General features: G+C 57.4%; 1 protein-coding gene across 1 annotated transcript; it reads left to right on the forward strand.

The window, feature by feature from the left end:
• The first annotated feature begins 527 nt into the window (after nucleotides 1–527).
• TAF6 (TATA-box binding protein associated factor 6) lies at nucleotides 528–25,117 on the forward strand. Its single transcript, XM_077192857.1, has 13 exons — nucleotides 528–533; nucleotides 725–878; nucleotides 3,108–3,164; nucleotides 5,158–5,277; nucleotides 6,891–7,033; nucleotides 10,505–10,582; nucleotides 12,577–12,678; nucleotides 14,205–14,387; nucleotides 15,736–15,810; nucleotides 16,681–16,806; nucleotides 18,927–19,100; nucleotides 21,775–21,996; nucleotides 23,696–25,117. The coding sequence occupies exons 1-13, from the start codon at nucleotides 528–530 to the stop codon at nucleotides 24,155–24,157; spliced, it is 1,902 nt and encodes a 633-aa protein (XP_077048972.1). The 3' UTR covers nucleotides 24,158–25,117.
• Nucleotides 25,118–25,829: the final 712 nt, after the last annotated feature.

Genomic DNA, 25,829 nt, shown 5'->3' on the forward strand with positions numbered 1-25,829 from the left:
TAAAAACCTGTGAAAATCCCCGTTTTTGCCCCGTTTCGCAGCCGCTGTACGGGTTCCACTCCCGGAGTTCATTCTGAGGGAAAACCTCCCTCAACTGACAGGAATTCCCACAAACCTGAGGGGAAACTCCCTTAAAACTGTGAAAAATCCCCCCAAAATGCAGGAAAATCCTCCTAAAAACCTGTGAAAATCCCGGTTTTTGCCCCGTTTCGCAGCCGCTGTACGGGTTCCAGTCCCGGAGTTCATTCTGAGGGAAAACCTCCCACAACTGACAGGAATTCCCACAAACCTGAGGGGAAACACCCCAAACCTGAGGGGAAACTCCCTTAAAACTGTGAAAAATCCCCCCAAAATCCGGAAAAAAACCCCTAAAAACCTGTGAAAATGCAGGAAAATCTCCGTTTTTGCCCCGTTTGGCAGCCGCTGTACGGGTTCCACTCCCGGAGTTCATCCTGAGGGGAAACTCCCTTAAAACTGTGAAAAATCCCCCCAAAATCCCGAAAAAAACCCCTAAAAAACCTGTGAAAATGCCGGTTTTTGCCCGGTTTTGCAGCCGCTGTACGGGCTCCACTCCCGGAGTTCATTCTGAGGGAAAACCTCCCACAACTGACAGGAATTCCCGCAAACCTGAGGGGAAACTCCCTTAAACCAGTGAAAAATCCCCCAAAATCCCGAAAAAACCCCTAAAAACCTGTGAAAATCCCGTTTTTGCCCCGTTTCCCAGCCGCTGTACGGGTTCCACGCCCAGGAGTTCATCCCGTTCCGCTTCGCCAGCGGCGGTGGGCGGGAGTTGTATTTCTATGAGGAGAAGGAGGTGGATCTGAGCGACATCATCAACACCCCCCTGCCCCGCGTGCCCCTGGACGTCTGCCTCAAGGGTGGGGCATGTTGGGACGGGGCTTTTGGGGGGATTTGGGGAGAAATCGGGGGTTTGAGGGGGATTCGGGGGGAAATCGGGGGTTTTGAGGGGGATTCGGGGGATTTGGGGGGATTTGGGGAGAAATCAGGGGGGTTTTGAGGGGGATTTGCGGGGTTTGGAGGGGATTTGGGGGAGAAATCAGGGTGGTTTGAGGGGGATTTGGGGGGTTTGGAGGGATTTGGGGAGAAATCGGGGGGGTTTGAGGGGATTCGGGGGGATTTTGGGGAGAAATCGGGGGGGTTTGAGGGGGATTTGGGGGGGTTGGGGAGAAATCGGGGGCGTTTGAGGGGGATTTGGGGGGTTTGGAGGGGATTTTGGGGAGAAATCAGGGGGGTTTTGGGGGGTTTAGAGGGGATTTCGGGGGGGTTTGAGGGAGATTCGGGGGGTTTGGAGGGATTTGGGAAGAAATCAGGGGGGTTTGGGGGGGATTTGGGGGGGTTTGGAGGGGATTTCGGGGGGCGTTTGGGGAATATAAAGGGGGTTTGGGAGGAGTTATGGGGGGATTTGGGGGAATTTAAAGGGGATTTGGAGAGAAATCGGGATTTGGTGGGTTTTGGAGGGGATTTTGGGGAATTTAAAGGGGGTTTGGGGGGATCTGGGGAGAAATCAGGGGGGTTTGAGGGGAGTTATGGGGGGTTTGGGGGGATCCGGGGAGAAATCGGGGGTTTGAGGGGGATTCGGGGGGTTTGGAGGGGATTTTGGGGAGAAATCAGGGGGGGTTTGAGGGGGATTTGGGGGGTTTGGAGGGGATTTTGGGGAGAAATCAGGGGGGTTTTGGGGGGTTTAGAGGGGATTTCGGGGGGGTTTGAGGGAGATTCGGGGGGTTTGGAGGGATTTGGGAAGAAATCAGGGGGGTTTGGGGGGGATTTGGGGGGTTTGGAGGGGATTTCGGGGGGGATTTGGGGAATATGAAAGGGGTTTGGGAGGAGTTATGGGGGGATTTTGGGAATTTAAAGGGATTTGGAGAGAAATCGGGGTTTGGGGGGTTTGGAGGGGATTTTGGGGGATTTGAAGGGGGTTTGGGGGGATTTGGGGAGAAATCAGGGGGGTTTGAGGGGGATTTGGGGGGTTTGGAGGGGATTTCGGGGGGGATTTGGGGAATATGAAGGGGGTTTGGGGGGAGTTATGGGGGGGTTTTGAGGGGATCTGGGGAGAAATCGGGGGGGTTTGAGGGGGATTTGGGGGGTTTGGAGGGGATTTCGGGGGGCGTTTGGGACATATAAAGGGGGTTTGAGGGATTTTGGGGAATTTGAAGGGGGTTTGGGGGGATTTGGGGAGAAATCAGGGGGGTTTGAGGTGGGTTTGGGAGGAGTTTTGGGGGGATTTTGGGGAATTTAAAGGGGGTTTGGGGGGATTTGGGGAGAAATCAGGGGGGTTTGAGGGGGATTCGGGGGGTTTTGGAGGGGATTTCAGGGGGGATTTGGGGGAAGTTAAAGGGGATTTGAGGGGGTTTGGGGGAATTTAAAGAGGATTTGGGGCAATATAAAGGGGATTTGAGGGGGTTTGGGGGGATTTTTGGGAAGATAAAGGGGATTTTGGGGAATTTAAAGGGGATTTGAGGGGGTTTGGGAAAATTTTGGGGAATTTGAAGGGGATTTGAGGGGGTTTGCGGGAATTTAAAGGGGATTTGAGGGGGTTTGGGAGAATTTTGGGGAATATAAAGGGGATTGTGGGGATTTGGGGGGGTTGGGGAAATTAGGGGGGGATTTTGGGGATTATAAAGGGGATTTGGGGGGAGTTATGGGGGATTTTGGGGGGATTTTGGGGAATTTAAAGGGGATTTGAGGGGGTTTGGGAAAATTTTGGGGAATTTGAAGGGGATTTGAGGGGGTTTGGAGGGATTTTGGGGAATATAAAGGGGATTGTGGGGATTTGGAGGGATTTTGGGGAATATAAAGGGGATTGTGGGGATTTGAGGGGGTTTGGGACCGTAAAGGGGATTTTGGGGACAATAAAGTGGATTTGAGGGGTTTGGGGGGATTTTGGGGAATATAAAGGGGATTTGAGGGGGTTCTGGGGGGATTTGGGGAGTTTGGAGGGGGATTTTGGGGAATTTGGGGTGGTTTAAGGCTGATTTTGGGGGGGATGGCATGGGGGCTTTTCAAGTCTGTGAGGTGGATTTGGGGATTCTGGAGATGATTTTGGGGTGACCCCAGCCTGATTTGCCCATTTTTGGGGTCCCCCCCAGCCCATTGGCTCAGCATTGAGGGCGTGCAGCCGGCGATCCCCGAAAACCCCCCGCCAGGTGTGTGACCCCAAAAACCCCAAATATCCCCTAAACCACCCCAAAATCCCCTTAGACCACCCCAAAATCCCCTAATATCCCTTAAACCACCCCAAAATCCCCCTTAAACCACCCCAAAATCCCCCTTAAACCACCCCAAAAACCCCAAATATCCCTTAAACCACCCCAAAATCCCCCTTAAACCACCCCAAAAACCCCAAATATCCCTTAAACCACCCCAAAATCCCCCTTAAACCACCCCAAAAACCCCAAATATCCCCTAAACCACCCCAAAAACCCCAAAATCCCCCTTAAACCACCCAAAAACCCCAAATATCCCTTAAACCACCCCCAAAACCCAAATATCCCCTAAACCACCCCAAAATCCCCCTTAAACCACCCCAAAATCCCCCTTAAACCACCCCAAAACCCCCAAATATCCCCTTAAACCAGCCCAAAAACCCCCTTAAACCACCTCAAAAACCCCAAATATGCCTTAAACCAGCCCAAAAACCCCAAATTCCCCTTAAACCACCCCAAAAACCCCAAATATCCCTTAAACCACCCCAAAATACCCCAAATCCCCTTAAACCACCCCAAAATCCCCCTTAAACCACCCTTAAACCACCCCAAAAACCCCAAACCCCCCTTAAACCACCCCAAAAACCCCAAATATCCCTTAAACCACCCCAAAATCCCCCTTAAACCACCCCAAAATCCCCAAACCCCCCTTAAACCACCCCAAAATCCCCAAATCCCCCCAAAATCCCACAAATCCCCCTTAAACCACCCCAAATCCCCCTGAAACCACCCCCAAAATCCCCAAATCCCCTCAAAATCCCACAAATCCCCCTTAAACCACCCCAAAATCCCCCTGAAACCACCCCAAAATCCTCCAAACCACCCCAAAATCCCCAAATCCTCCTTAAACCACCCCAAATCCCCCAAAATCCCCCCAAATCCTCTTTAAACACCCCCAAATGCCCCTTTAACCGCCCTAAAACCTCCCCAAATCCCCCAAAACCACCCCAACTCCACCCTTTAACCACCCCAAACCCCCCAAAATCCACCAAAACCACCCCAAACTTATCCAAATCCCCCTTAAACCACCCCAAATGCCCCAAAACCACCCCGAAATCCCCTTTAACCCACTTGAACCACCCCAAATGCCCCAAAACCACCCCAAATTCCCTTTGAACAACCTCAAATTCCCCCAAACTCCCCCAAATCCAGGGTTTTCCCCTTTCCCCCACATTTTGCCCCACCCAGGGAGGTTTTGGGGTCCCCCAGACCCCATTTTGTGCCCCCCAGGGAGGTTTTGGTGCCCCCCGGGTGTTTTTGGGGTCCCCCAGACCCCATTTTGTGCCCCCCCCAGGGATGTTTGGTGTCCCCAGGGTGTTTTTGGGGTGCCCCGGGTGTTTTTGGGGTCCCCCTCACCCCATTTTATGCCCCCCCAGGGAGGTTTGGGGTCCCCCTGACCCCGTTTTGTGCCATTCTAGGGAGGTTTTGGTGCCCCCAGGGATGTTTGGGGTCCCCCTGAGCCCATTTTGGGGTCCCCAGGGGAGGTTTTGGGGCCCCCCGACCCCATTTTGTGCCCCCCAGACGCCATTTTGGGGCCCTGAGGGAGGTTTTGGGTCCCCCTGAGCCCGTTTTGTGGCCCCAGGGATGTTTGGGGTCCCCAGGGAGGTTTTGGGGTCCCCCTGACCCCGTTTTGGGGTCCCCCGGGTGTTTTTGGGGTGCCCCTGACCCCATTTTGTGACCCCCAGACCCCATTTTGTGCCATCCTAGGGATGTTTGGTGCCCCCCCGGGTGTTTTTGGGGTGCCCCTGACCCCGTTTTGGTGCTCCCCGGGTGTTTTTGGGGTCCCTCTGACCCCATTTTGGGGTCCCTCGGGTGTTTTTGGGGTGCCCCTGACCCCATTTTCTGCCCCCAGGGATGTTTGGGGTCCCCCTGACCCCATTTTGGTGCCCCCCGGGTGTTTTTGGGGTGCCCCTGAGCCCGTTTCTGCCCCCAGCCCCCAAGGAGCAGCAAAAGGCCGAGGCCACGGAGCCGCTGAAATCGGCCAAGCCCGGCCAGGAGGACGAGGGGACCCCGAAACACAAAGGGCCCGGGGGGGCCGGGGGCGACGGCAAAGGTGGGGACGGGGGGGGGATTTGGGGGGGTTTGGGGGGGTTAAAGGGGATTTGGGGGGGGGTAAAGGGGATTTTGGGGGGCATTGGGGAGGATTTGGAGGGGTTTGGGGGGGTTTGGGGGGGGTTAAAGGGATTTGAGGGGTGGGATTGGAAAGGAATTGGGGGGATTTGGGGAGGTTAAAGGGGATTTTGGGGTGGTTAAAGGGGATTTGGGGGGGGTTTGGGGGGGGTTAAAGGGGATTTGGGGGGGTTTGGGGGGGATTTGGGGTGGTTAAAGGGGGATTTAAGGGGGATTTGGGGGGATTTGGGGGGGTTAAAGGGGATTTAGGGGGGCTAAAGGGGATTTGGGGGGGATCTGGGGGCTTGAAGGGGATTTGGGGGGGATTTGGAGGGGTTGAAGGGGATTTGGGGGGCATTGGGGGGGATTTGGGGGGGGTTGAAGGGGATTTGGGGGGCATTGGGGGGGATTTGGGGGGGGTAAAGGGGATTGGGGGGATTTTGGGTGGATTTGGGGTGGTTAAAGGGGATTTGGGGGGGATTTTGGGGGCATTTGGGGTGGTTAAAGGGGATTTGGGGGGGGCTAAAGGGGGTTTTAGGGGGGTTAAAGGGGATTTGGGGGGCTTTGGGGGGGTTGAAGAGGATTTGGGGGTGTTGAAGGGGAATTTAGGGGGGTTAATGGGGGATTTTGGGGGGGATTTGGGGGTGTCTAAGGGGGTTTTGGGGGGATTTGGGGGGGTTTGGGGGGGATTTGGGGTGGTTAAAGGGGGATTTAAGGGGGATTTGGGGGGGTTAAAGGGGATTTTGGGGGGCTTAAAGGGGGATTGAAGGGGTTGAAGGGGGATTTGGGGGGGGTTAAAGGTGGATTTTTGGGGGATTTGGAGGGGTTTGGGGGGGTTAAAGGGGATTTGGGGGGGTTAAAGGGGATTTTGGGGGGGTTGAAGGGGATTTGGGGTGTCTAAGGGGGATTTTGGGGGGATTTGGGGGGCGTTAAAGGGGATCTGGGGGGGTTGGGGAGGTTAAAGGGGATTTGGGGTGTTTAAGGGGGATTTTGGGGTGGTTAGGGGGGATTTGGGGGAGATTTGGGGGGATTTGGGGTGTCTAAGGGGGATGTGGGGGGTTAAAGGGGATTTGGGGCAGTTAAAGGGGATTTGGGGGGTTGAAGGGGATTTGGGGGGGATTTGGGGGGATTGAAGGGGATTTGGGGGGGTTAAAGGGGATCTGGGGGGGATTAAAGGGGATTTGGGGGGGTTGAAGGGGATTTGGGGTTTTTGCGTCAGGTTCATTGGGGTCAGGGGGGGTCCCATGGTGTTTTGGGGGTGTCGCTGAAGTTTTGGGGTTTCCTATGGGAATTTTGGGGTTTTGGGGTGTCGCTGAAGTTTTGGGGTGCCCCCCAAAGGGAAGGAGAAGATTTGGGATTTGGGGTTTCCTATGGGAATTTGGGGTTTCCTCTGGTATTTGGGGTTTTTGGGGGGGTCCCATGGGGTTTTGGGTGTGTCCCTGAGGTTTTGGGGTTTCCTATGGGAATTTGGGGTTTCCTATGGGATTTGGGGTTATTTGGGGGGGTCCCATGGTGTTTTTGGGGGGGTCCCATGGGGTTTTTGGGGTGCCCCCAAAGGGAAGGAGAAGAAGCCGCCGCTGCTGGAGGGGCCCCCCCTGCGGCTGAAGCCGCGCAGCGTGCACGAGCTGTCGGTGGAGCAGCAGCTCTACTACAAGGAGATCACCGAGGCCTGCGTGGGCTCCTGCGAGGCCAAACGGGCCGTGAGTCACCCCAAAAACACCCCAGAAACTCCCCAAAAGCACCCCAAAATCCTACAGGGTACAGGGTCACAAAAACCCCACAAAAACAGCACAAAAATCCCATAAAATCCCTAAAAAATCCCATTAAAATGGCACAAAAACCCCACAAAAACCCCACAAAAATCCCCATTAAAATGGCACAAAATGCCCAAAATTGGTTCTGAGAGGCCAAATGGGCCGTGAGTCACCCCAAAAACACCCCAAAAACACCCCAAAAACAGCCCCAAATCCTACAGGGTCCTAAACTCTTAATAGACCCCAAAAACCCCACAGAAATCCCATAAAAACCCCATAAAAATCCCATAAAACCCCACAAAAACAGCACAAAAATCCCATAAAATCCCTAAAAAATCCCATTAAAATGGCACAAAAACCCCACAAAAATGGCACAAAATGCCCCAAAATCGGCCCCTACAAGGAGATCACTGAGGTTTGTGTGGGCTCCTGCGAGGCCAAACGGGCCGTGAGTCACCCCAAAAACACCCCAAAAATACCCCAAATCCTACAGTGTACAGGGTCACAAAAACTCCACAAAAACAGCACAAAAATCCCCATTAAAATGGCACAAAATCCCAAAATTGGTTCTGAGAGGCCAAACGGGCCGTGAGTCATCCCAAAAACACCCCAAAAACAGCCCAAAATCCTACAGGGTACAGGGTCACAAAAACTCCACAAAACCCCCACAAAAACAGCACAAAAATCCCATAAAAACCCCACAAAAATCCCCATTAAAATGGCACAAAAAGCCCAAAATTGGTTCTGAGAGGCCAAACGGGCCCTGAGTCACCCCAAAAACACCCCAAAAACAGCCCCAAAAACCTACAGGGCACAGGGTCACAAAAACCCCACAAAAACAGCACAAAAATCCCATAAAATCCCTTAAAAATCCCGTTAAAATGGCACAAAACCCCCACAAAAACAGCACAAAAATCCCATAAAATGCCCCAAAATCGGCCCCTACAAGGAGATCACCGAGGTTTGTGTGGGGTTCTGAGAGGCCAAACGGGCCGTGAGTCACCCCAAAAACAGCCCAAAAACACCCCAAAAACCCACAGGGTCCAGAACCATTTATAGACCACAAAAACCCCACAAAAATCCCACAAAAATCCCATAAAATCCCATAAAAATCCCCCAAAAATCCCATTAAAATGGCACAAAATGCCCCAAAATCGGCCCCTACAAGGAGATCACCGAGGCCTGCGTGGGCTCCTGCGAGGCCAAACAGGCCGTGAGTCACCCCAAAAACACCCCAAAAACACCCCAAAATCCTACAGGGTCCTAAACCCTTAATAGACCCCAAAAACTTCATAAAAATCCCATAAAAACCCCACAAAAATCCCCATTAAAATGGCACAAAATGCCCAAAATTGGTTCTGAGAGGCCAAACGGGCCGTGAGTCACCCCAAAAAGACCTCAAAATCCTACAGGGTCCAGAACCCTTTAGAGACCCCAAAAACAGCACAAAAACCCCACAAAAATCCCATAAAATCCCATAAAAATCCCATTAAAATGGCACAAAATCCCCAAAATCGGCCCCTACAAGGAGATCACCGAGGTTTGTGTGGGGTTCTGAGAGGTTAAATGGGCCGTGAGTCACCCCAAAAACACCCCAAAAACCTACAGGGTCCAGAACCCTTTATAGACCCCAAAAACCCCACAAAAATCCCCAAAAAATCCCAAAAACCCCATAAAAATCGGCCCCTACAAGGAGATCACTGAGGTTTGTGTGGGGTTCTGTGAGGGTAAACGGGCTGTGAGTCACCCCAAAAACTCCCCAAAAACGCCCCAAAAACAGCCCAAAATCCTACAGGGCCCAGAACCCTTTATAGACCCCAAAAACCCCACAAAAATCCCATAAAAATCCCATAAAAATCCCATAAAAATGGCACAAAATCCCCAAAATCGGCCCCTACAAGGAGATCACCGAGGTTTGTGTGGGGTTCTGAGAGGTTAAATGGGCCGTGAGTCACCCCAAAAACACCCCAAAACCACCCCAAAAACAGCCCCAAATCCTACAGGGCACAGGGTCACAAAAACTCCACAAAAATCCCATAAAAATGGCACAAAATGCCCCAAAATCGGCCCCTACAAGGAGATCACCGAGGCCTGCGTGGGCTCCTGCGAGGCCAAACGGGCCGTGAGTCACCCCAAAAACAGCCCAAAAACAGCCCAAAAACCTACAGGGTCCAGAACCCTTTATAGACCCAAAAAATCCCACAAAGATCCCATAAAAACCCCACAAAAATCCCATAAAAATCCCATAAAAATGGCACAAAATCCCCAAAATTGGTTCTGAGAGGCCAAATGGGCTGTGAGTCACCCCAAAAACACCCCAAAAACACCCCAAAAAACAGCCCAAAAACCCACAGGGCACAGGGACCCCAAAACCCCAGAAAAATCCCATAAAATCCCTAAAAAATCCCCATTAAAATGGCACAAAATGCCCAAAGTTGGTTCTGAGAGGCCAAACGGGCCGTGAGTCACCCCAAAAACTCCCCAAAAGCACCCCAAAATCCTACAGGGTCAAGAACCCTTAATAGACCCCAAAAACCCCACAAAAATCCCCATGAAAATGGCACAAAATCCCTAAAATTGGTTCTGAGAGGCCAAACAGGCTGTGAGTCACCCCAAAAACACCCCAAAAACACCCCAAAAACAGCCCAAAATCCTACAGGGTACAGGGTCACAAAACCCCACAAAAACCCCACAAAAACAGCACAAAAATCCCATAAAATCCCTAAAAAATCCCATTAAAATGGCACAAAACCCCCACAAAAATGGCACAAAAATCCCATAAAATGCCCCAAAATCGGCCCCTACAAAGAGATCACTGAGGTTTGTGTGGGGTTCTGAGAGGTTAAATGGGCTGTGAGTCACCCCAAAAACACCCCAAAAACAGCCCAAAATCCTACAGGGTCCAAAACCCTTTATAGACCCCCAAAACCCCACAAAAATCCCACAAAAATCCCATAAAAATCCCATAAAAATCCCATAAAAATGGCACAAAATGCCCAAAATTGGTTCTGAGAGGCCAAACGGGCCGTGAGTCACCCCAAAAACCGCCCAAAAACAGCCCAAAAAACACCCCAAAAACACCCCAAAAAACACCCCAAAAACCCACAGGGCACAGGAACCCCAAAACCCCACAAAAATCCCATAGAAACCCCACAAAAACCCCACAAAAATCCCATAAATTCCCCCAAATCTGCTGCAAAATCCTCCAAAAATGCCCCAAAACCGCCCCGAAATCCCCCTGAAAAAGCCCCAAAATCCCCCAAAACCGCCCCCAAAAAAGCCCCAAAACGACCCCAAAGCCACCCCCAGATGTCCCCAAGTGTCCCCAATGTCCCCAATGTCCCCAATGTCCCCAAGTGTCCCCAAATGTCCCCAATGTCCCCCAATGTCCCCAAATGTCCCCAATGTCCCCTGCAGGAGGCCCTGCAGAGCATCGCCACCGACCCCGGGCTGTACCAGATGCTGCCGCGCTTCAGCACCTTCATCTCTGAGGGGGTGAGCGACCCCAAAATCCCCGGGATTCACCCCAAAATCCACCCCAAAATCCACCCCAAAATCCCCGGGATTCACCCCAAAATCTGCCCTAAAATCTGCCCTAAAATCTGCCCCAAAATCCCCGGGATTCACCCCAAAATCTGCCCCAAAATCTGCCCTAAAGTCTGCCCCAAAATCCGCCTTAAACCTGCCCCAAAATCTGCCCTAAAATCCACCCCAAAATCCCCAGGATTCACCCCAAAACCTGCCCCAAAATCCACCCCAAAATCCGCCCCAAAATCCACCCCAAAATCTGCCCCAAAATCCACCCCAAAATCCCTGGAATTCACCCCAAAACCTGACCCTAAACCTGCCCCAAAATCCTCGGGATTCACCCCAAAATCCTCGGGATTCACCCCAAAATCTGCCCCAAAATCTGCCCTAAAATCCGCCCCAAAATCTGCCCGAAAATCCTTGGGATTCACCCCAAAACCTGCCCCAAACCTGCCCCTAAACCTGCCCCAAAATCCCCAGAATTCACCCCAAAATCTGCCCCAAAATCTGCCCTAAAATCTGCCCCAAAATCCACCCCAAAATCCTTGGGATTCACCCCAAAACCTGACCCTAAACCTGCCCCAAAATCTGCCCCAAAATCTGCCCCCAAATCCCTGGGATTCACCCCAAAATTTGACCCAAACCTGCCCCAAAATCCCCGGGATTCACCCCAAAATCTGCCTTAAACCTGCCCCAAAATCTGCCCTAAAATCCACCCCAAAATCCTGTGAGTTCACCCCAAAACCTGCCACAAAATCCACCCCAAAATCTGCCCCAAAATCCCCGGGATTCACCCCAAAATCCTCGGGATTCACCCCAAAACCTGCCCCAAAATCTGCCCCAAAATCTGCCCTAAATCTGCCCCAAAATCCACCCCAAAATCCCCGAGATTCACCCCAAAATCCCCGGGATTCACCCCAAAATCTGCCCCAAAATCCCCGGGATTCACCCCAAAATCTGCCCCAAAATCTGCCCCAAAATCCACACCAAAACCTGCCCCAAACCTGCCCCTAAACCTGCCCCAAAATCCTGGGAATCCACCGCAAAACCTGCCCCAAACCTGCCCCAAAATCCCCGGAATTCACCCCAGAATCTGCCCTGAAATCCCAGGAATTGCCCCAGACTCCCAGGGGCGTCCCCAATGTCCCCAATTCCCCCAATGTCCCCAAAGTCCCCTGACTGTCCCCACTGTCCCCATGGTGTCCCCATGGTGTCCCCAGTCCCCACAATGTCCCCAATGCCCTCTGGCTGTCCCCAGTGTCCCCAGTGTCCCCACAATGTCCCCAATGTCCCCATGGTGTCCCCACGGTGTCCCCACAATGTCCCCAATGTCCCCAATCCCCACAATGTCCCCAGTGTCCCCACAATTCCCCCATGTCCCCAATGTCCCCTCAATGTCCCCTCAATCCCCCCAATGTCCCCATGGTGTCCCCAATCCCCCAATGTCCCCCAGTGTCCCCACTGTCCCCAATGTCCCCCATGGTGTCCCCTGGCTGTCCCCACTGTCCCCAGTGCCCCCCAATGTCCCCCATGGTGTCCCCTCGCTGTCCCCAATCCCCCCGGTGTCCCCATGGTGTCCCCGGTGTCCCCATGGTGTCCCCAAATCCCCCCAGTGTCCCCATGGTGTCCCCACTGTCCCCAATGTCCCCAGCATCCCCAATGTCCCCAATCCCCCCACTGTCCCCAATGTCCCCAATCTCCCCAGTGTCCTCAGTGTCCCCATGGTGTCCCCAGTGTCCCCATGGTGTCCCCAGTGTCCCCAATGTCCCCAATGTCCCCATGGTGTCCCCAATGTCCCCAATATCCCCACGGTGTCCCCACGGTGTCCCCACGGTGTCCCCATGGTATCCCCAGTGTCCCCCAGTGTCCCCAATGTCCCCACTGTCCCCATGGTGTCCCCATGGTGTCCCCATTGTCCCCAATGTCCCCACTGTCCCCATGGTGTCCCCCGGTGTCCCCAGGTGCGGGTGAACGTGGTGCAGAACAATCTGGCACTGCTGATTTACCTGATGAGGATGGTGAAGGCCCTGATGGACAACCCCACCCTGTACCTGGAGAAATACGTGAGTGACGTCACCTGGGTGTCACCTGAGTGTCACCTGGGTGTCACCTGGGTCACCTGGGTCACCTGGGTCACCTCCGTCCCCTCCTGTCAGTCCCTGTCCCCTCCTGTCCCTGATGGACAACCCCACCCTGTACCTGGAGAAATACGTGAGTGACGTCACCGGTGTCACCTGAGTGTCACCTGGGTCACCTGAGTGTCACCTGGGTGTCACCTGGGTCACCTGGGTCACCTCCTGTCCCTGTGTGTCACCTGGGTCACCTCCTGTCAGCCCCTGTCCCCTCCTGTCCCTGATGCACAACCCCACCCTGTACCTGGAGAAATACGTGAGTGACGTCACCGGTGTCACCTGTGTCACCTGAGTGTCACCTGTGTCACCTGAGTGTCACCTGAGTGTCACCTCTGTCATCTCCCGGTGTCACCTGGGTCACCTGGGTCACCTCCTGTCAGCCCCTGTCCCCTCCTGTCCCTGATGGACAACCCCACCCTGTACCTGGAGAAATACGTGAGTGACGTCACCGGTGTCACCTGAGTGTCACCTGAGTGTCACCTGAGTGTCACCTCTGTCATCTCCCAGTGTCACCTGGGTCACCTCCTGTCCCAAACCTGTCCCAAAGTGTCTCAAAACTGTCCCCAGGTGTCCCCAAGTGTCCCAAACTTGTCCCCAGGTGTTCCCACGTGTCCCCAAGGGTCCTAAATGTGTCCCAAACCTGTCCTCAAGTGCTCCAGTCATTTCCCAGGTGTCCCAAACCTGTCCCAGATGTTTCCGAACCTGTCCCCAGACTTGTCCCAGGTGTCCCCAGGTGCCCCAAACCTGCCCCAAAGCGTCCCCAGGTGTCCCAAAACTGTCCCAAACTTGTCCCCAAGTGTCCCAAACCTGTCCCCAGACTTGTCCCAGGTGTCCCCAAGTGTCCCAAACCTGCCCCGAATGTTCTCGAACCCGTCCCAACCTACCCTGGATGCATCCCCAAGTGTCCCCACCAATGTCCCGAATGATGTCCCCGCCGTGTCCCCAATGATGTCCCCAATGATGTCCCCAATGATGTCCCCGCTGTGTCCCCAATGATGTCCCCACCGTGTCCCCAATGATGTCCCCACCGTGTCCCCGCCGTGTCCCCACCATGTCCCCAATGATGTCCCCGCCGTGTCCCCATCGATGTCCCCAATGATGTCCCCAATGATGTCCCCACCGATGTCCCCAATGATGTCCCCACCATGTCCCCAATGATGTCCCCACCATGTCCCCAGTGATGTCCCCAATGATGTCCCCACCGTGTCCCCAATGATGTCCCCGCCATGTCCCCACCAATGTCCCCAATGATGTCCCCACCGTGTCCCCAATGATGTCCCCAATGATGTCCCCACCATGTCCCCAATGATGTCCCCAATGATGTCCCCGCCGTGTCCCCACCGATGTCCCCAATGATGTCCCCACCGTGTCCCCAATGATGTCCCCAATGATGTCCCCACCATGTCCCCAATGATGTCCCACCGATGTCCCCACCGCTGTCCCCGCTGTGTCCCCAGCTGCACGAGCTGATCCCGGCGGTGATGACGTGCATCGTCAGCCGCCAGCTGTGCCTGCGGCCAGATGTGGACAACCACTGGGCCCTGCGGGACTTCGCCGCCCGCCTGGTGGCCCAGGTGTGCAAGAACTTCAGCACCACCACCAACAACATCCAGTCCCGCATCACCAAAACCTTCACCAAGGTGGGGTTTGGGGTCACAAATGGGAATTGTGGGGTTTATGGGGTCAGAAATGGGATTTATGGGGTCAGAAATGGGGATTTGGGGTGTGAGATGTGGGATGGGCCCAGGTGTGCAAGAACTTCAGCACCACCACCAACAACATCCAGTCCCGCATCACCAAAACCTTCACCAAGGTGGGGTTTGGGGATTTATGGGGTTTGTGGGGTCAGAAATGGGATTTGTGGGGTCAGGAATGGGGATTTGGGGTGTGGGGTCAGGATGGGCCCAGGTGTGTGAGAACTTCAGCACCACCACCACCAACATCCAGTCCTGCATCACCAAAACCTTCACCAAGGTGGGACTGGGGCATTTATGGGGTTTATGGGGTCAGAAATTGGATTTATGGGGTCAGGGATGGGATTTATGGGGTCAGAAATGGGGATTTGGGGTGTGGGATCAGGATGGGCCCAGGTGTGTGAGAACTTCAGCACCAGCACCAACAACATCCAGTCCTGCATCACCAAAACCTTCACCAAGGTGGGGTTTGGGGTCAGAAATGGGAATTATGGGGTTTATGGGGTCAGGGATGGAGATTTGGGGTCAGGAATGGGGATTTGGGGTCAGGGTGGGCCCAGGTGTGTGAGAGCTTCAGCACCAGCACCACCAACATCCAGTCCCGCATCACCAAAACCTTCACCAAGGTGGGGTTTGGGGTCAGAAATGGGAAATATGGGGTCAGAAATGGGAAATATGGGGTCAGAAATGGCATTTATGGGGTCAGGAATGGGGATTTGGGGTCAGAAATGGGGATTTATGGGGTCAGAAATGGGAATCATGGGGTCAGGAACGGGGATTTGGGGTCAGGGATTTCGGGGTTGGGTGAAGATTTGGGGTCTTGCTCAGGGATTTGGGGTTTGGGGTTTGGGATTTGGGGTCAGGATTTGGGGTCTTTGCTCAGGATTTGGGGTCAGGATTTGGGGTCTTTGCTCAGGATTTGGGGTGAGGATTCGGGGTCAGGCTTTGGGGTTTGGGCTCAGGCTTTGGGCTCAGGATTCGGGGTCAGGGTTTGGGGTCAGGGTTTGGGGTTTGGGCTCCGGGATTTGGGGTCAGGGTTTGGGGTCAGGCTTTGGGGTTTGGGTTCAGGATTTGGGGTCAGGATTCGGGGTCAGGGTTTGGGGTTTGGGCTCAGGCTTTGGGGTCAGGGTTTGGGGTCTGTGCTCAGGATTTGGGGTCGGGATTTGGGGTCAGCATTTGGGGTGAGACTTTGGGGTCTTTGCTCAGGATTTGGGGTCAGGGTTTGGGGTCTGTGCTCAGGATTTGGGATCAGGATTCAGGGTCAGGATTCGGGGTGGCCTCTGTGTCCCCGCAGAGCTGGGTCGATGACAAAACGCCCTGGACCACGCGCTACGGCTCCATCGCGGGGCTGGCCGAGCTGGGCCACGACGTGAGTGACACTGGGGACACCTGGGGACACCTTGGGGACACCTTGGGGGCACCTCGGGGACACCTGGGGACACCTGGGGACATCTGAGATACCTGTGCTCTGGCCCCAGTGTCCCCAAATGTCCCCAATCCCGCCAATGTCCCCAAATGTCCCCAGTCCCCCCGAAGCCTCCAATGCCCCCAATGTCCCCAATAATGTCCCTGGTGTCCCCATCCCCCCCAATGTCCCTCCAGTGTCCCCAATGCCCCCAAAACCCCAAATGTCCCTGGTGTCCCCACAATGTCCCCCAATGTCCCCCCAATCCCCCCAAATGTCCCCAATGTCCCCCCAATCCCCCCAAATGTCCCCCATGTCCCCCACAATGTCCCCAATGTCCCCACAATGTCCCCACTGTCCCAAATGTCCCCAATGTCCCCCCACTGTCCCCACAATGTCCCCAATGTCCCCGACTGTCCCCAATGTCCCCAATTGTCCCCAATGTCCCCCTGATCCCCCCAAATGTCCCTGGTGTCCCCAGTGTCCTCCAGTGTTCCCCACTGTCCCCACAGTGTCCCAAATCCTCCCAATCCCCCCAAATGTCCCCACAATGTCCCCAATGGCACCAATGTCCCCACTGTCCCCACAATGTCCCCAAATGTCCCCACTATGTCCTCATTGTACCCAATGTCCCCACAATGTCCCCAGTCCCCCAATATCTCCACTGTCCCCAATGTCCCCAAATGACCCCAGTCCCCCAATGTCCCCAATCCCCCCCAAAACCCCAAGTGTCCCCAATGTCCCCGACCCCCCCAGTGTCCCCTGGCTGTCCCCAGTGTCCCCAGTGTCCCCTGGCTGTCCCCAGTGTCCCCAGTGTCCCCTGGCTGTCCCCAGGTGATCAAGACCCTGATCCTGCCGCGGCTGCCGGCCGAGGGCGAGCGCGTGCGGAACATTCTGGAAGGGCCCGTGGTGAGCACCATCGACCGCATCGGGGCCGACCACGTCCAGAGCCTGCTGCTGGTGAGCTGAGGGGACACCCTGGGGACATTGGGGACACCTTGGGGACACCCTGGGGACACCTTGGGGACACCCTGGGGACACCCTGGGGACACGGGGTCAGCACCATCGACCGCATTGGCGCCGACCACGTGCAGAGCCTGCTGCTGGTGAGCTGAGGGGACACCGGGGACATTGGGGACACCCTGGGGACACTGGGGACACCCTGGGGACACCCTGGGGACACTGGGGACACCCTGGGGACACTGGGGACACAGGGTCAGCACCATCGACCGCATCGGCGCTGACCACGTCCAGAGCCTGCTGCTGGTGAGCCCTGGGGACATTGGGGACACCCTGGGGACACCCTGGGGACATTGGGGACATTGGGGACACCTTGGGGACACCCTGGGGACACCCTGGGGACATTGGGGACACCCTGGGGACATTGTGGGGATTGGAAGGATTGGGGGGACATTGGGAAGACTGGGGGATTGGGGACACTGGGGACATTAATGGGATTGGGGGACTGGGGACACTGGGGACATTAACGGGATTGGGGACATTGGGGACACATAGGGACAAAGTGTGTCCCCAGACCCCCCATTGTCCCTTTGTGTCCCCACAGAAGCACTGCGCCCCCGTGCTGGCCATGCTGATGGTGTCACTCTGATGTCCCCAATGTCCCCAATGATGTCCCCATTGTCCCCACAGAAGCACTGCGCCCCCGTGCTGGCCATGCTGATGGTGTCACTCTGGTGTCCCCAATGTCCCCAATGATGTCCCCAATGTCCCTTTGTGTCCCCACAGAAGCACTGTGCCCCCGTGCTGGCCATGCTGATGGTGTCACTCTGATGTCCCCAGTGTCCCCAGTGTCACTCTGATGTCCCTCTCCTGTCCCCACAGAAGCACTGCGCCCCCGTGCTGGCCATGCTGATGGTGTCCCCAATGTCACTCTGGTGTCCCCAATGTCCCCAATGATGTCCCCAATGTCCCTTTGTGTCCCCACAGAAGCACTGTGCCCCCGTGCTGGCCATGCTGATGGTGTCACTCTGATGTCCCCAGTGTCCCCAGTGTCACTCTGATGTCACTCTCCTGTCCCCACAGAAGCACTGCGCCCCCGTGCTGGCCATGCTGATGGTGTCACTCTGATGTCCCCAGTGTCCCCAGTGTCACTCTGATGTCCCCAATGTCACTCTGATGTCCCTCTCCTGTCCCCACAGAAGCACTGCGCCCCCGTGCTGGCCATGCTGATGGTGTCACTCTGATGTCCCCAATGTCCCCAATGTCCCTTTGTGTCCCCACAGAAGCACTGCGCCCCCGTGCTGGCCATGCTGATGGTGTCACTCTGATGTCCCCAATGTCCCCAATGATGTCCCCAATGTCCCTTTGTGTCCCCACAGAAGCACTGCGCCCCCGTGCTGGCCATGCTGATGGTGTCACTCTGGTGTCACTCTGGTGTCCCCAATGATGTCCCCAATGTCCCTTTGTGTCCCCACAGAAGCACTGCGCCCCCGTGCTGGCCATGCTGATGGTGTCACTCTGGTGTCACTCTGGTGTCCCCAATGTCCCCAATGGTGTCCCCAATGTCCCTTTGTGTCCCCACAGAACCACTGCGCCCCCGTGCTGGCCATGCTGATGGTGTCCCCAATGTCACTCTGGTGTCCCCAATGATGTCCCCATTGTCCCCATTGTCCCCACAGAAGCACTGCGCCCCCATGCTGGCCATGCTGATGGTGTCACTCTGGTGTCCCCAATGTCCCTTTGTGTCCCCACAGAAGCACTGCGCCCCCGTGCTGGCCATGCTGATGGTGTCACTCTGGTGTCACTCTTGATGTCCCCAATGATGTCCCCATTGTCCCTTTGTGTCCCCACAGAAGCACTGCGCCCCTGTGCTGGCCATGCTGATGGTGTCACTCTGGTGTCCCCAATGATGTCCCCATTGTCCCTTTGTGTCCCCACAGAAGCACTGCGCCCCCGTGCTGGCCATGCTGATGGTGTCACTCTGGTGTCCCCAATGTCCCCAATGTCCCTTTGTGTCCCCACAGAAGCACTGCGCCCCCGTGCTGGCCATGCTGATGGTGTTACTCTGGTGTCCCCAATGTCCCCAATGATGTCCCCAATGTCCCTTTGTGTCCCCACAGAAGCACTGTGCCCCCGTGCTGGCCAAGGCGCGGCCGCCCCCTGACAGCCCCGAGTGCTACCGCGGTGACTTCGGGTACCTGGGGGGGCTCCTCTGCTCACACGTGGTCAAGGCCAGGGCCCAGGCGGCCCTGCAGGCCCAGCAGGTCAACAGGACCACGCTGACCATCACCCAGGTGACATTTGGGGACAATGGGGGGATTGAGGGGATTGAACTGCATGGGGACATCGGGGGGATTGGACTCAATGGGGGCTTGGGGACAATGGGGACATGGGGGGCACAGGTGGCCCTGCAGGCCCAGCAGGTGACCAGGACCACGCTGACCATCACACAGGTGACATTTGGGGACATCGGGGACACTGGGGACATCGGGGGGATTGGATTCAGTGGGGGGATTGGGGGGCATTGAACTGCATGGGGACATTGGGGGGATTGGGGACAATGGGGACAGAGTGGGCACAGGTGGCCCTGCAGGCCCAGCAGGTCAACAGGACCATGCTGACCATCACACAGGTGACATTTGGGGACACTGGGGACACTGGGGACATCGGGGGGATTGAACTGCATGGGGACATTGGGGACAGGGAGGGCACAGGTGGCCCTGCAGGCCCAGCAGGTCAACAGGACCACGCTGACCATCACACAGGTGACATTTGGGGACACTGGGGACAATGGGAACATCGGGGGGATTGAACTGCATGGGGACATTGGGGACATTGGGAGGATTGGGGACAATGGGGACAGAGTGGGCACAGGTGGCCCTGCAGGCCCAGCAGGTCAACAGGACCACGCTGACCATCACACAGGTGACATTTGGGGACATTGGGGACAATGGGGGGATTGGACTGCATGGGGACATTGGGGGGATTGGATTCAATGGGGGCTTGGGGACAATGGGGGCACAGGTGGCTCTGCAGGCCCAGCAGGTCAACAGGACCATGCTGACCATCACCCAGGTGACAATGGGGACATCAGGGACAATGGGGGGATTGAGGGGATTGAACTGCATGGGGACATTGGGGGGGCTTGGGGACAATGGGGACATGGGCGGCACAGGTGGCCCTGCAGGCCCAGCAGGTCAACAGGACCACGCTGACCATCACCCAGGTGACAATGGGGACATTGGGGACAATGGGGACAATGGGGGGATTGAACTGCATGGGGACACTGGGGACACTGGGGACATTGGGGGGATTGGGAGGATTGGGGACAATGGGGACAGGGGGGGCACAGGTGGCCCTGCAGGCCCAGCAGGTGACCAGGACCATGCTGACCATCACCCAGGTGACAATGGGGACACTGGGGACAATGGGGACACTTGGGGACAATGTGGGGACTGGGGGGCATTGAACTGCATGGGGACATTGGGGGGGCTTGGGGACAATGGGGACAGGGGGCACAGGTGGCCCTGCAGGCCCAGCAGGTCAACAGGACCACGCTGACCATCACACAGGTGACATTTGGGGACACTGGGGACATGTCTCCAGTGTCCCCCCTAACGCTGTCCCTTGTCCCCAATCTCCCGAATCCCTCCAATGTCCCCAGTCCCCCTGTGTCCCTTGTCCCCACAGCCGCGCCCGACGCTGACGCTGTCCCTGTCCCCAATGTCCCTAACGCTGTCCCTTATCCCCAATGTCCCCACTGTCCCCATGTTCCCACTGTCCCTAATGCTGTCCCTTGTCCCCAATGTCCCCACTGTCCCTAACGCTGTCCCTTGTCCCCAGTGTCCCTAACCGTGTCCCTTGTCCCCACAGCCACGCCCGATGCTGACGCTGTCCCTGTGTCCCCAGTGTCCCCAATGTCCCCAATGTCCCTAACTGTGTCCCTGTGTCCCCAATGTCCCCAATGTCCCCTAACCGTGTCCCTTGTCCCCACAGCCACGCCCGATGCTGACGCTGTCCCTGTGTCCCCAGTGTCCCCAGTGCCCCCAGTGTCCCCAATGTCCCTAACTGTGTCCCTGTGTCCCCAATGTCCCTAACGCTGTCCCTGTGTCCCCAATGTCCCCACTGTCCCCAGTGTCCCTAACGCTGTCCCTGTGTCCCCAATGTCCCCAATGTCCCCACTGTCCCCAATGTCCCCTAACGCTGTCCCTGTGTCCCCACTGTCCCCTAACTGTGTCCCTTGTCCCCACAGCCGCGCCCGACGCTGACGCTGTCCCTGTATCCCCAATATCCCCAGTGTCCCCACTGTCCCCAATGTCCCTAACGCTGTCCCTGTGTCCCCAGTGTCCCCAGTGTCCCCAGTGTCCCCAGTGTCCCCACTGTCCCCAATGTCCCTAACCGTGTCCCTTGTCCCCACAGCCGCGCCTGACGCTGACGCTGTCCCTGCTGTCCCCAATGTCCCCTAACGCTGTCCCTGTGTCCCCAATGTCCCTAACGCTGTCCCTTGTCCCCACTGTCCCCTAAGTGTGTCCCTTGTCCCCACAGCCGCGCCCGACGCTGACGCTGTCCCTTGTCCCCAATGTCCCCACTGTCCCCAATGTCCCTAACTGTGTCCCTGTGTCCCCAATGTCCCCAGTGTCCCTAACGCTGTCCCTGTGTCCCCAGTGTCCCTAACTGTGTCCCTTGTCCCCACAGCCGCGCCCGATGCTGACGCTGTCCCTGTGTCCCCAATGTCCCCACTGTCCCCAGTATCCCCACTGTCCCCAATGTCCCCTAATGCTGTCCCTTGTCCCCAATGTCCCCTAACGCTGTCCCTGTGTCCCCAATGTCCCTAGCCGTGTCCCTTGTCCCCACAGCCGCGCCCGACGCTGACGCTGTCCCTGTGTCCCCAATGTCCCCACTGTCCCCAGTGTCCCTAACGCTGTCCCTTGTCCCCAGTGTCCCTAACGCTGTCCCTTGTCCCCACAGCCGCGCCCGACGCTGACGCTGTCCCAGGCCCCGCAGGCCCCGGGGGCCGCCCCGCGCCCCCCCAGCATCATCAAGGTCCCCAGCGCCATCGCCCTGCCCGTCCCTGTCCCCGTCCCTGTCCCCACGCTGGCCCCCGGCCGCCCCGGCACCCCCACGCAGCCATCGCCGCCCCCAGCCAAGTTCATCGTCATGTCCTCCTCGGGCAGCAGCGCCAGCCAGCAGGTACGGGGACAGCGGGGACAGCGGGGGGACAATGGGGGGACAGTGGGGACAATGGGGGGAAAATGGGGGATTAGGGACAATGGGGACAGTGGGGGGAAAATGGGGGGAAAATGGGGGGAATGAGGACACTGGGGACAATGGGAGGAATGGGGACAGTGGGGACAATGAGGGGATTGGGGCATTGGGGACAGCGGGGACAATGGGGACAGAGGGGACAGCGGGGACAATGGGGACAGCGGGGACAATGGGGACAATGAGGGGACAATGGGGACAGCAGGGACAGTGGGGACATTGGGGGGAATGGGGACAATGGGGACAGTGGGGGGAATGGGGACAATGAGGAGAATGGGGACATTAGGGACAATGGGGGGACAATGGGGACAGCAGGGACAATGGGGGGAATGGGGACAGTGGGGGGAATGGGGGGAATGGGGACAATGAGGAGAATGGGGACATTAGGGACAATGGGGGGACAATGGGGACAGCAGGGACAATGGGGACAGTTGGGGCATTGGGGGAACAATGGGGGGACACTGGGGGACAGTGGGGACAGCGGGGACAGTGGGGACACTGGGGACAATGGAGGGATTGGGGACAGTGGGGACAATGGGGACAGCGGGGACAGCAATGGGGACAGTGGGGGGAATGGGGACTGTGGGGGGACATTGGGGGGATTGGGGGAGTTGGGGACACTGGGGACAATGAGGGGACACTGGGGACAATGGGGGGATTGGGGACAATGGGGACAGCGGGGACAATGGGGGGAATGGGGGGATTGGGGATAAAACGGGGACAGTGGGGACAGCAGGGGGACAATGGGGACACTGGGGGGATTAGGGACAATGGGGGGAATGGGGACACAACGGGGACAGCGGGGACAATGGGGGGATTTGGGGACAGGGGGACATTAGGGACAATGGGGGGACAATGGGGACATTATGGGAGTTGGGGGGATTGGGGGGATTTGGGGACAGCGGGGACAATGGGGACATTGGGGACACTGAGGGGACATTGGGGGGATTGGGGCCATTGCAGACACCGTGGGGACATTGGCGGGGTTGGGGACACTGGGGGGGACATTGGTGACAACGCAGGGGGACATTGTGTGGCTGCGAGGTGACACCGAGGTGACATTTGGGGACATTGGGGGGAACATTGGGGACACTGAGGGCATTGGGGACACTGAGGGGACACTGAGGGCATTGGGGACACTGAGGGGACACCGAGGGGACATTTGGAACACTGAGGGGACATTTGGGGGATTGGTGACACTGAGGGGACACTGAGGGGACACTGAGGGGATTGGGGACACTGAGGGGACATTTGGGGGATTGGTGACACTGAGGGGACACTGAGGGGATTGGGGACACTGAGGGGACATTTGGGGGATTGGTGACACTGAGGGGACACTGAGGGCATTGGTGACACTGAGGGGGCATTGGGGACACTGAGGGGGCATTGGGGACACTGAGGGGACACCGAGGGGACATTTGGGACACTGAGGGGACATTTGGGGGATTGGTGACACTGAGGGGACACTGAGGGCATTGGTGACACTGAGGGGATTGGGGACACTGAGGGGACATTTGGGGGATTGGGGACATTTGGGGGATTGGGGACACTGAGGGGACATTGGTGACACTGAGGTGACACCGAGGGCATCGGTGACACTTTGTCCCTGTCCCCGCCGTGTCCCCAGGTGATCACGCTGAGCACGTCCCCCGCGCCCACGGCCACCTCTCCTGTCACCACCACCGTCCCCAGCGTGCAGCCCCTGGTCAAGCTGGTGTCCCCAGCTGTCCCCAGCAGTGCCACCAGCAGCGCCACCGGCAGCGCCGCCGGCGTCCCCGGCACGGTGCAGAAATACATCGTGGTGTCCCTGCCGCCCGCCTCGGGAGGGGACACCAAGGGCGGTGGCACTGCCACCACCACCGCCACCCCCCCGCCCGCCCCTGCCACCGCCACTGCCACCCCGCAGCTGTCCCCAAGTGCCACCGGCGGCTCCCCGGTGGCCTCTGCCACCAGCGCCGCCACCACCCCCAAGGGCGAGGCTGGGGACAGTCCCCAAGGCGCCGCCACCGCTGTCACCGGTGCTGCTGGCACCTTCAAGGCCAACGGGACAGCGGTGACGGGGACGCAGGAGCCGCCAACGGGGCAGTGAGGGACACTGAGGGGCATCAAGGGCACCAAGGGGCACCCAAGGGGCATCAAAGGGGTCCCAATGTCACCAAAGTGTCCCCAGGGGTCACCAGGGTCACCAGAGGGGTCCCAGGGTCACCAAGGGGGCACCCAAGGGTCATCAAAGGGGTCCCAGTGTCACCAAAGGGTCCCCAAAGTGTCCCCAGGGGTCACCAGGGTCACCAGAGGGGTCCCAGGGTCACCAAAGTGTCCCCAAGGGTCCCCAAAGTGTCCCCAGGGGTCACCAGGGTCATCAAAGGAGTCCCAGGGTCACCAAAGTGTCCCCAAGGGGCACCAAAGGGGTCCCAGGGTCACCAAAGTGTCCCCAAGGGGTCCCAGTGTCACCAAAGTGTCCCCAGGGGTCACCAGGGTCATCAAAGGGGTCCCAATGTCACCAAAGTGTCCCCAGATTGTCCCTCCCCAAGGGGCACCCAAGGGTCACCAAGGTGTCCCCAAGGGTCACCAGAGGGTCCCCAATGTCCCCAAAGTGTCCCTGGGTCCCTCTGGGAAGGACGAGGGGGTCTGGGTGTCCCCAAGGTGTCCCCAGAGTGTCCTCAAAGGGTCCCCAGGGTGTCCCAGGAGACCCCTCTGGGGAGGACAGGGGGGTCTGGGTGTCCCCAAAGTGTCCCCAAATTGTCCCCAAGGTGTCCCTGGGTCCGTCCATGGTGACAGAGGGTCCCCAGAGTGTCCCCAAAGTGTCCCCAAGGTGTCCCTGGGTCCCTTTGGGGAGGACAGGGGGGGTCTGGGTGTCCCCAGATTGTCCCCAAAGTGTCCCCAGATTGTCCTCAAAGGGTCCCCAAAGTGTCCCCAAGGTGTCCCTGGGTCCCTTTGGGGAGGACAGGGGGGTCTGGGTGTCCCCGAAATGTCCCCAAGTGTCCCCCTGGCCCCCGCGGTGTCCCCGGGGCTCTGTGGAGCTCAATAAACTCCCAGTTCCTCCCAGTTCCTCCCAGTTCATCCCAGTTCGTCCCCAAAATGTCACCAGAGGGGGCTGGGGGGAGGAGCAGCCAATGGGAGGGGGGGGCGGTGGCGGTGACGTCATTGGGGCGGCAAGGCCACACCCCCGGGGGCGGTGGCGGTGACGTCATCGGGGCGGCAAGGCCACACCCCCGGGGGCGGTGGCGGTGACGTCATTGGGGTGACAGGGACAGGGCCACCCCCCCCCCCATTGTCCCCGGGGTCGTTCCCCCCGCGCGGGGACACCGTGTCCAGTACGGACCAGTATGGACCAGTATAAACCAGTATGGACCAGTACAGAACAGTACGGACCAGTATGGACCAGTATAGACCAGTATGGGCCAGTGCTCCCAGTACGGACCAGTACGGACCAGAACAGACCAGTATGGACCAGTACGGACCAGTCCCTTCCAGTGTCCCCCAGTCCCTCCCAGTACAAACCAGTACCCTCAAATCTCCTTTTGTCTCCTTCCCAGTCCCTCCCAGTTCCCCCAATTCCCTCCCAGTTCCCCCCAGTCCCCCCCAGTTTGATCCCAGTTCCCCCCAGTCCCTCCCAGTCCCTCCCAGTTCCCCCCAATCCCCACCCAGTCCCCCCCAGTTCCCTCCCAGTCCCCCCCAGTTTGATCCCAGTTCCCCCCAATCCCCTCCCAGTCCCCCCCACTCCCCTCCCAGTTCCCCCCAGTCCCTCCCAGTCCCCCCCA

This window comes from Agelaius phoeniceus, chromosome 36, assembly GCF_051311805.1.
Source record: "Agelaius phoeniceus isolate bAgePho1 chromosome 36, bAgePho1.hap1, whole genome shotgun sequence".
NCBI classification, from domain to species: domain Eukaryota; kingdom Metazoa; phylum Chordata; class Aves; order Passeriformes; family Icteridae; genus Agelaius; species Agelaius phoeniceus.

What these genes read in the sequence shown, in the direction of transcription:
- TAF6 (XM_077192857.1), top strand. An exon ending in CCTGGACGTCTGCCTCAAGG is followed by an intron (nt 879 to 3,107) that starts GTGGGGCATGTT and finishes GGTCCCCCCCAG; the next exon opens with CCCATTGGCTCAGCATTGAG. An exon ending in TGGCCGAGCTGGGCCACGAC is followed by an intron (nt 15,811 to 16,680) that starts GTGAGTGACACT and finishes GGCTGTCCCCAG; the next exon opens with GTGATCAAGACCCTGATCCT.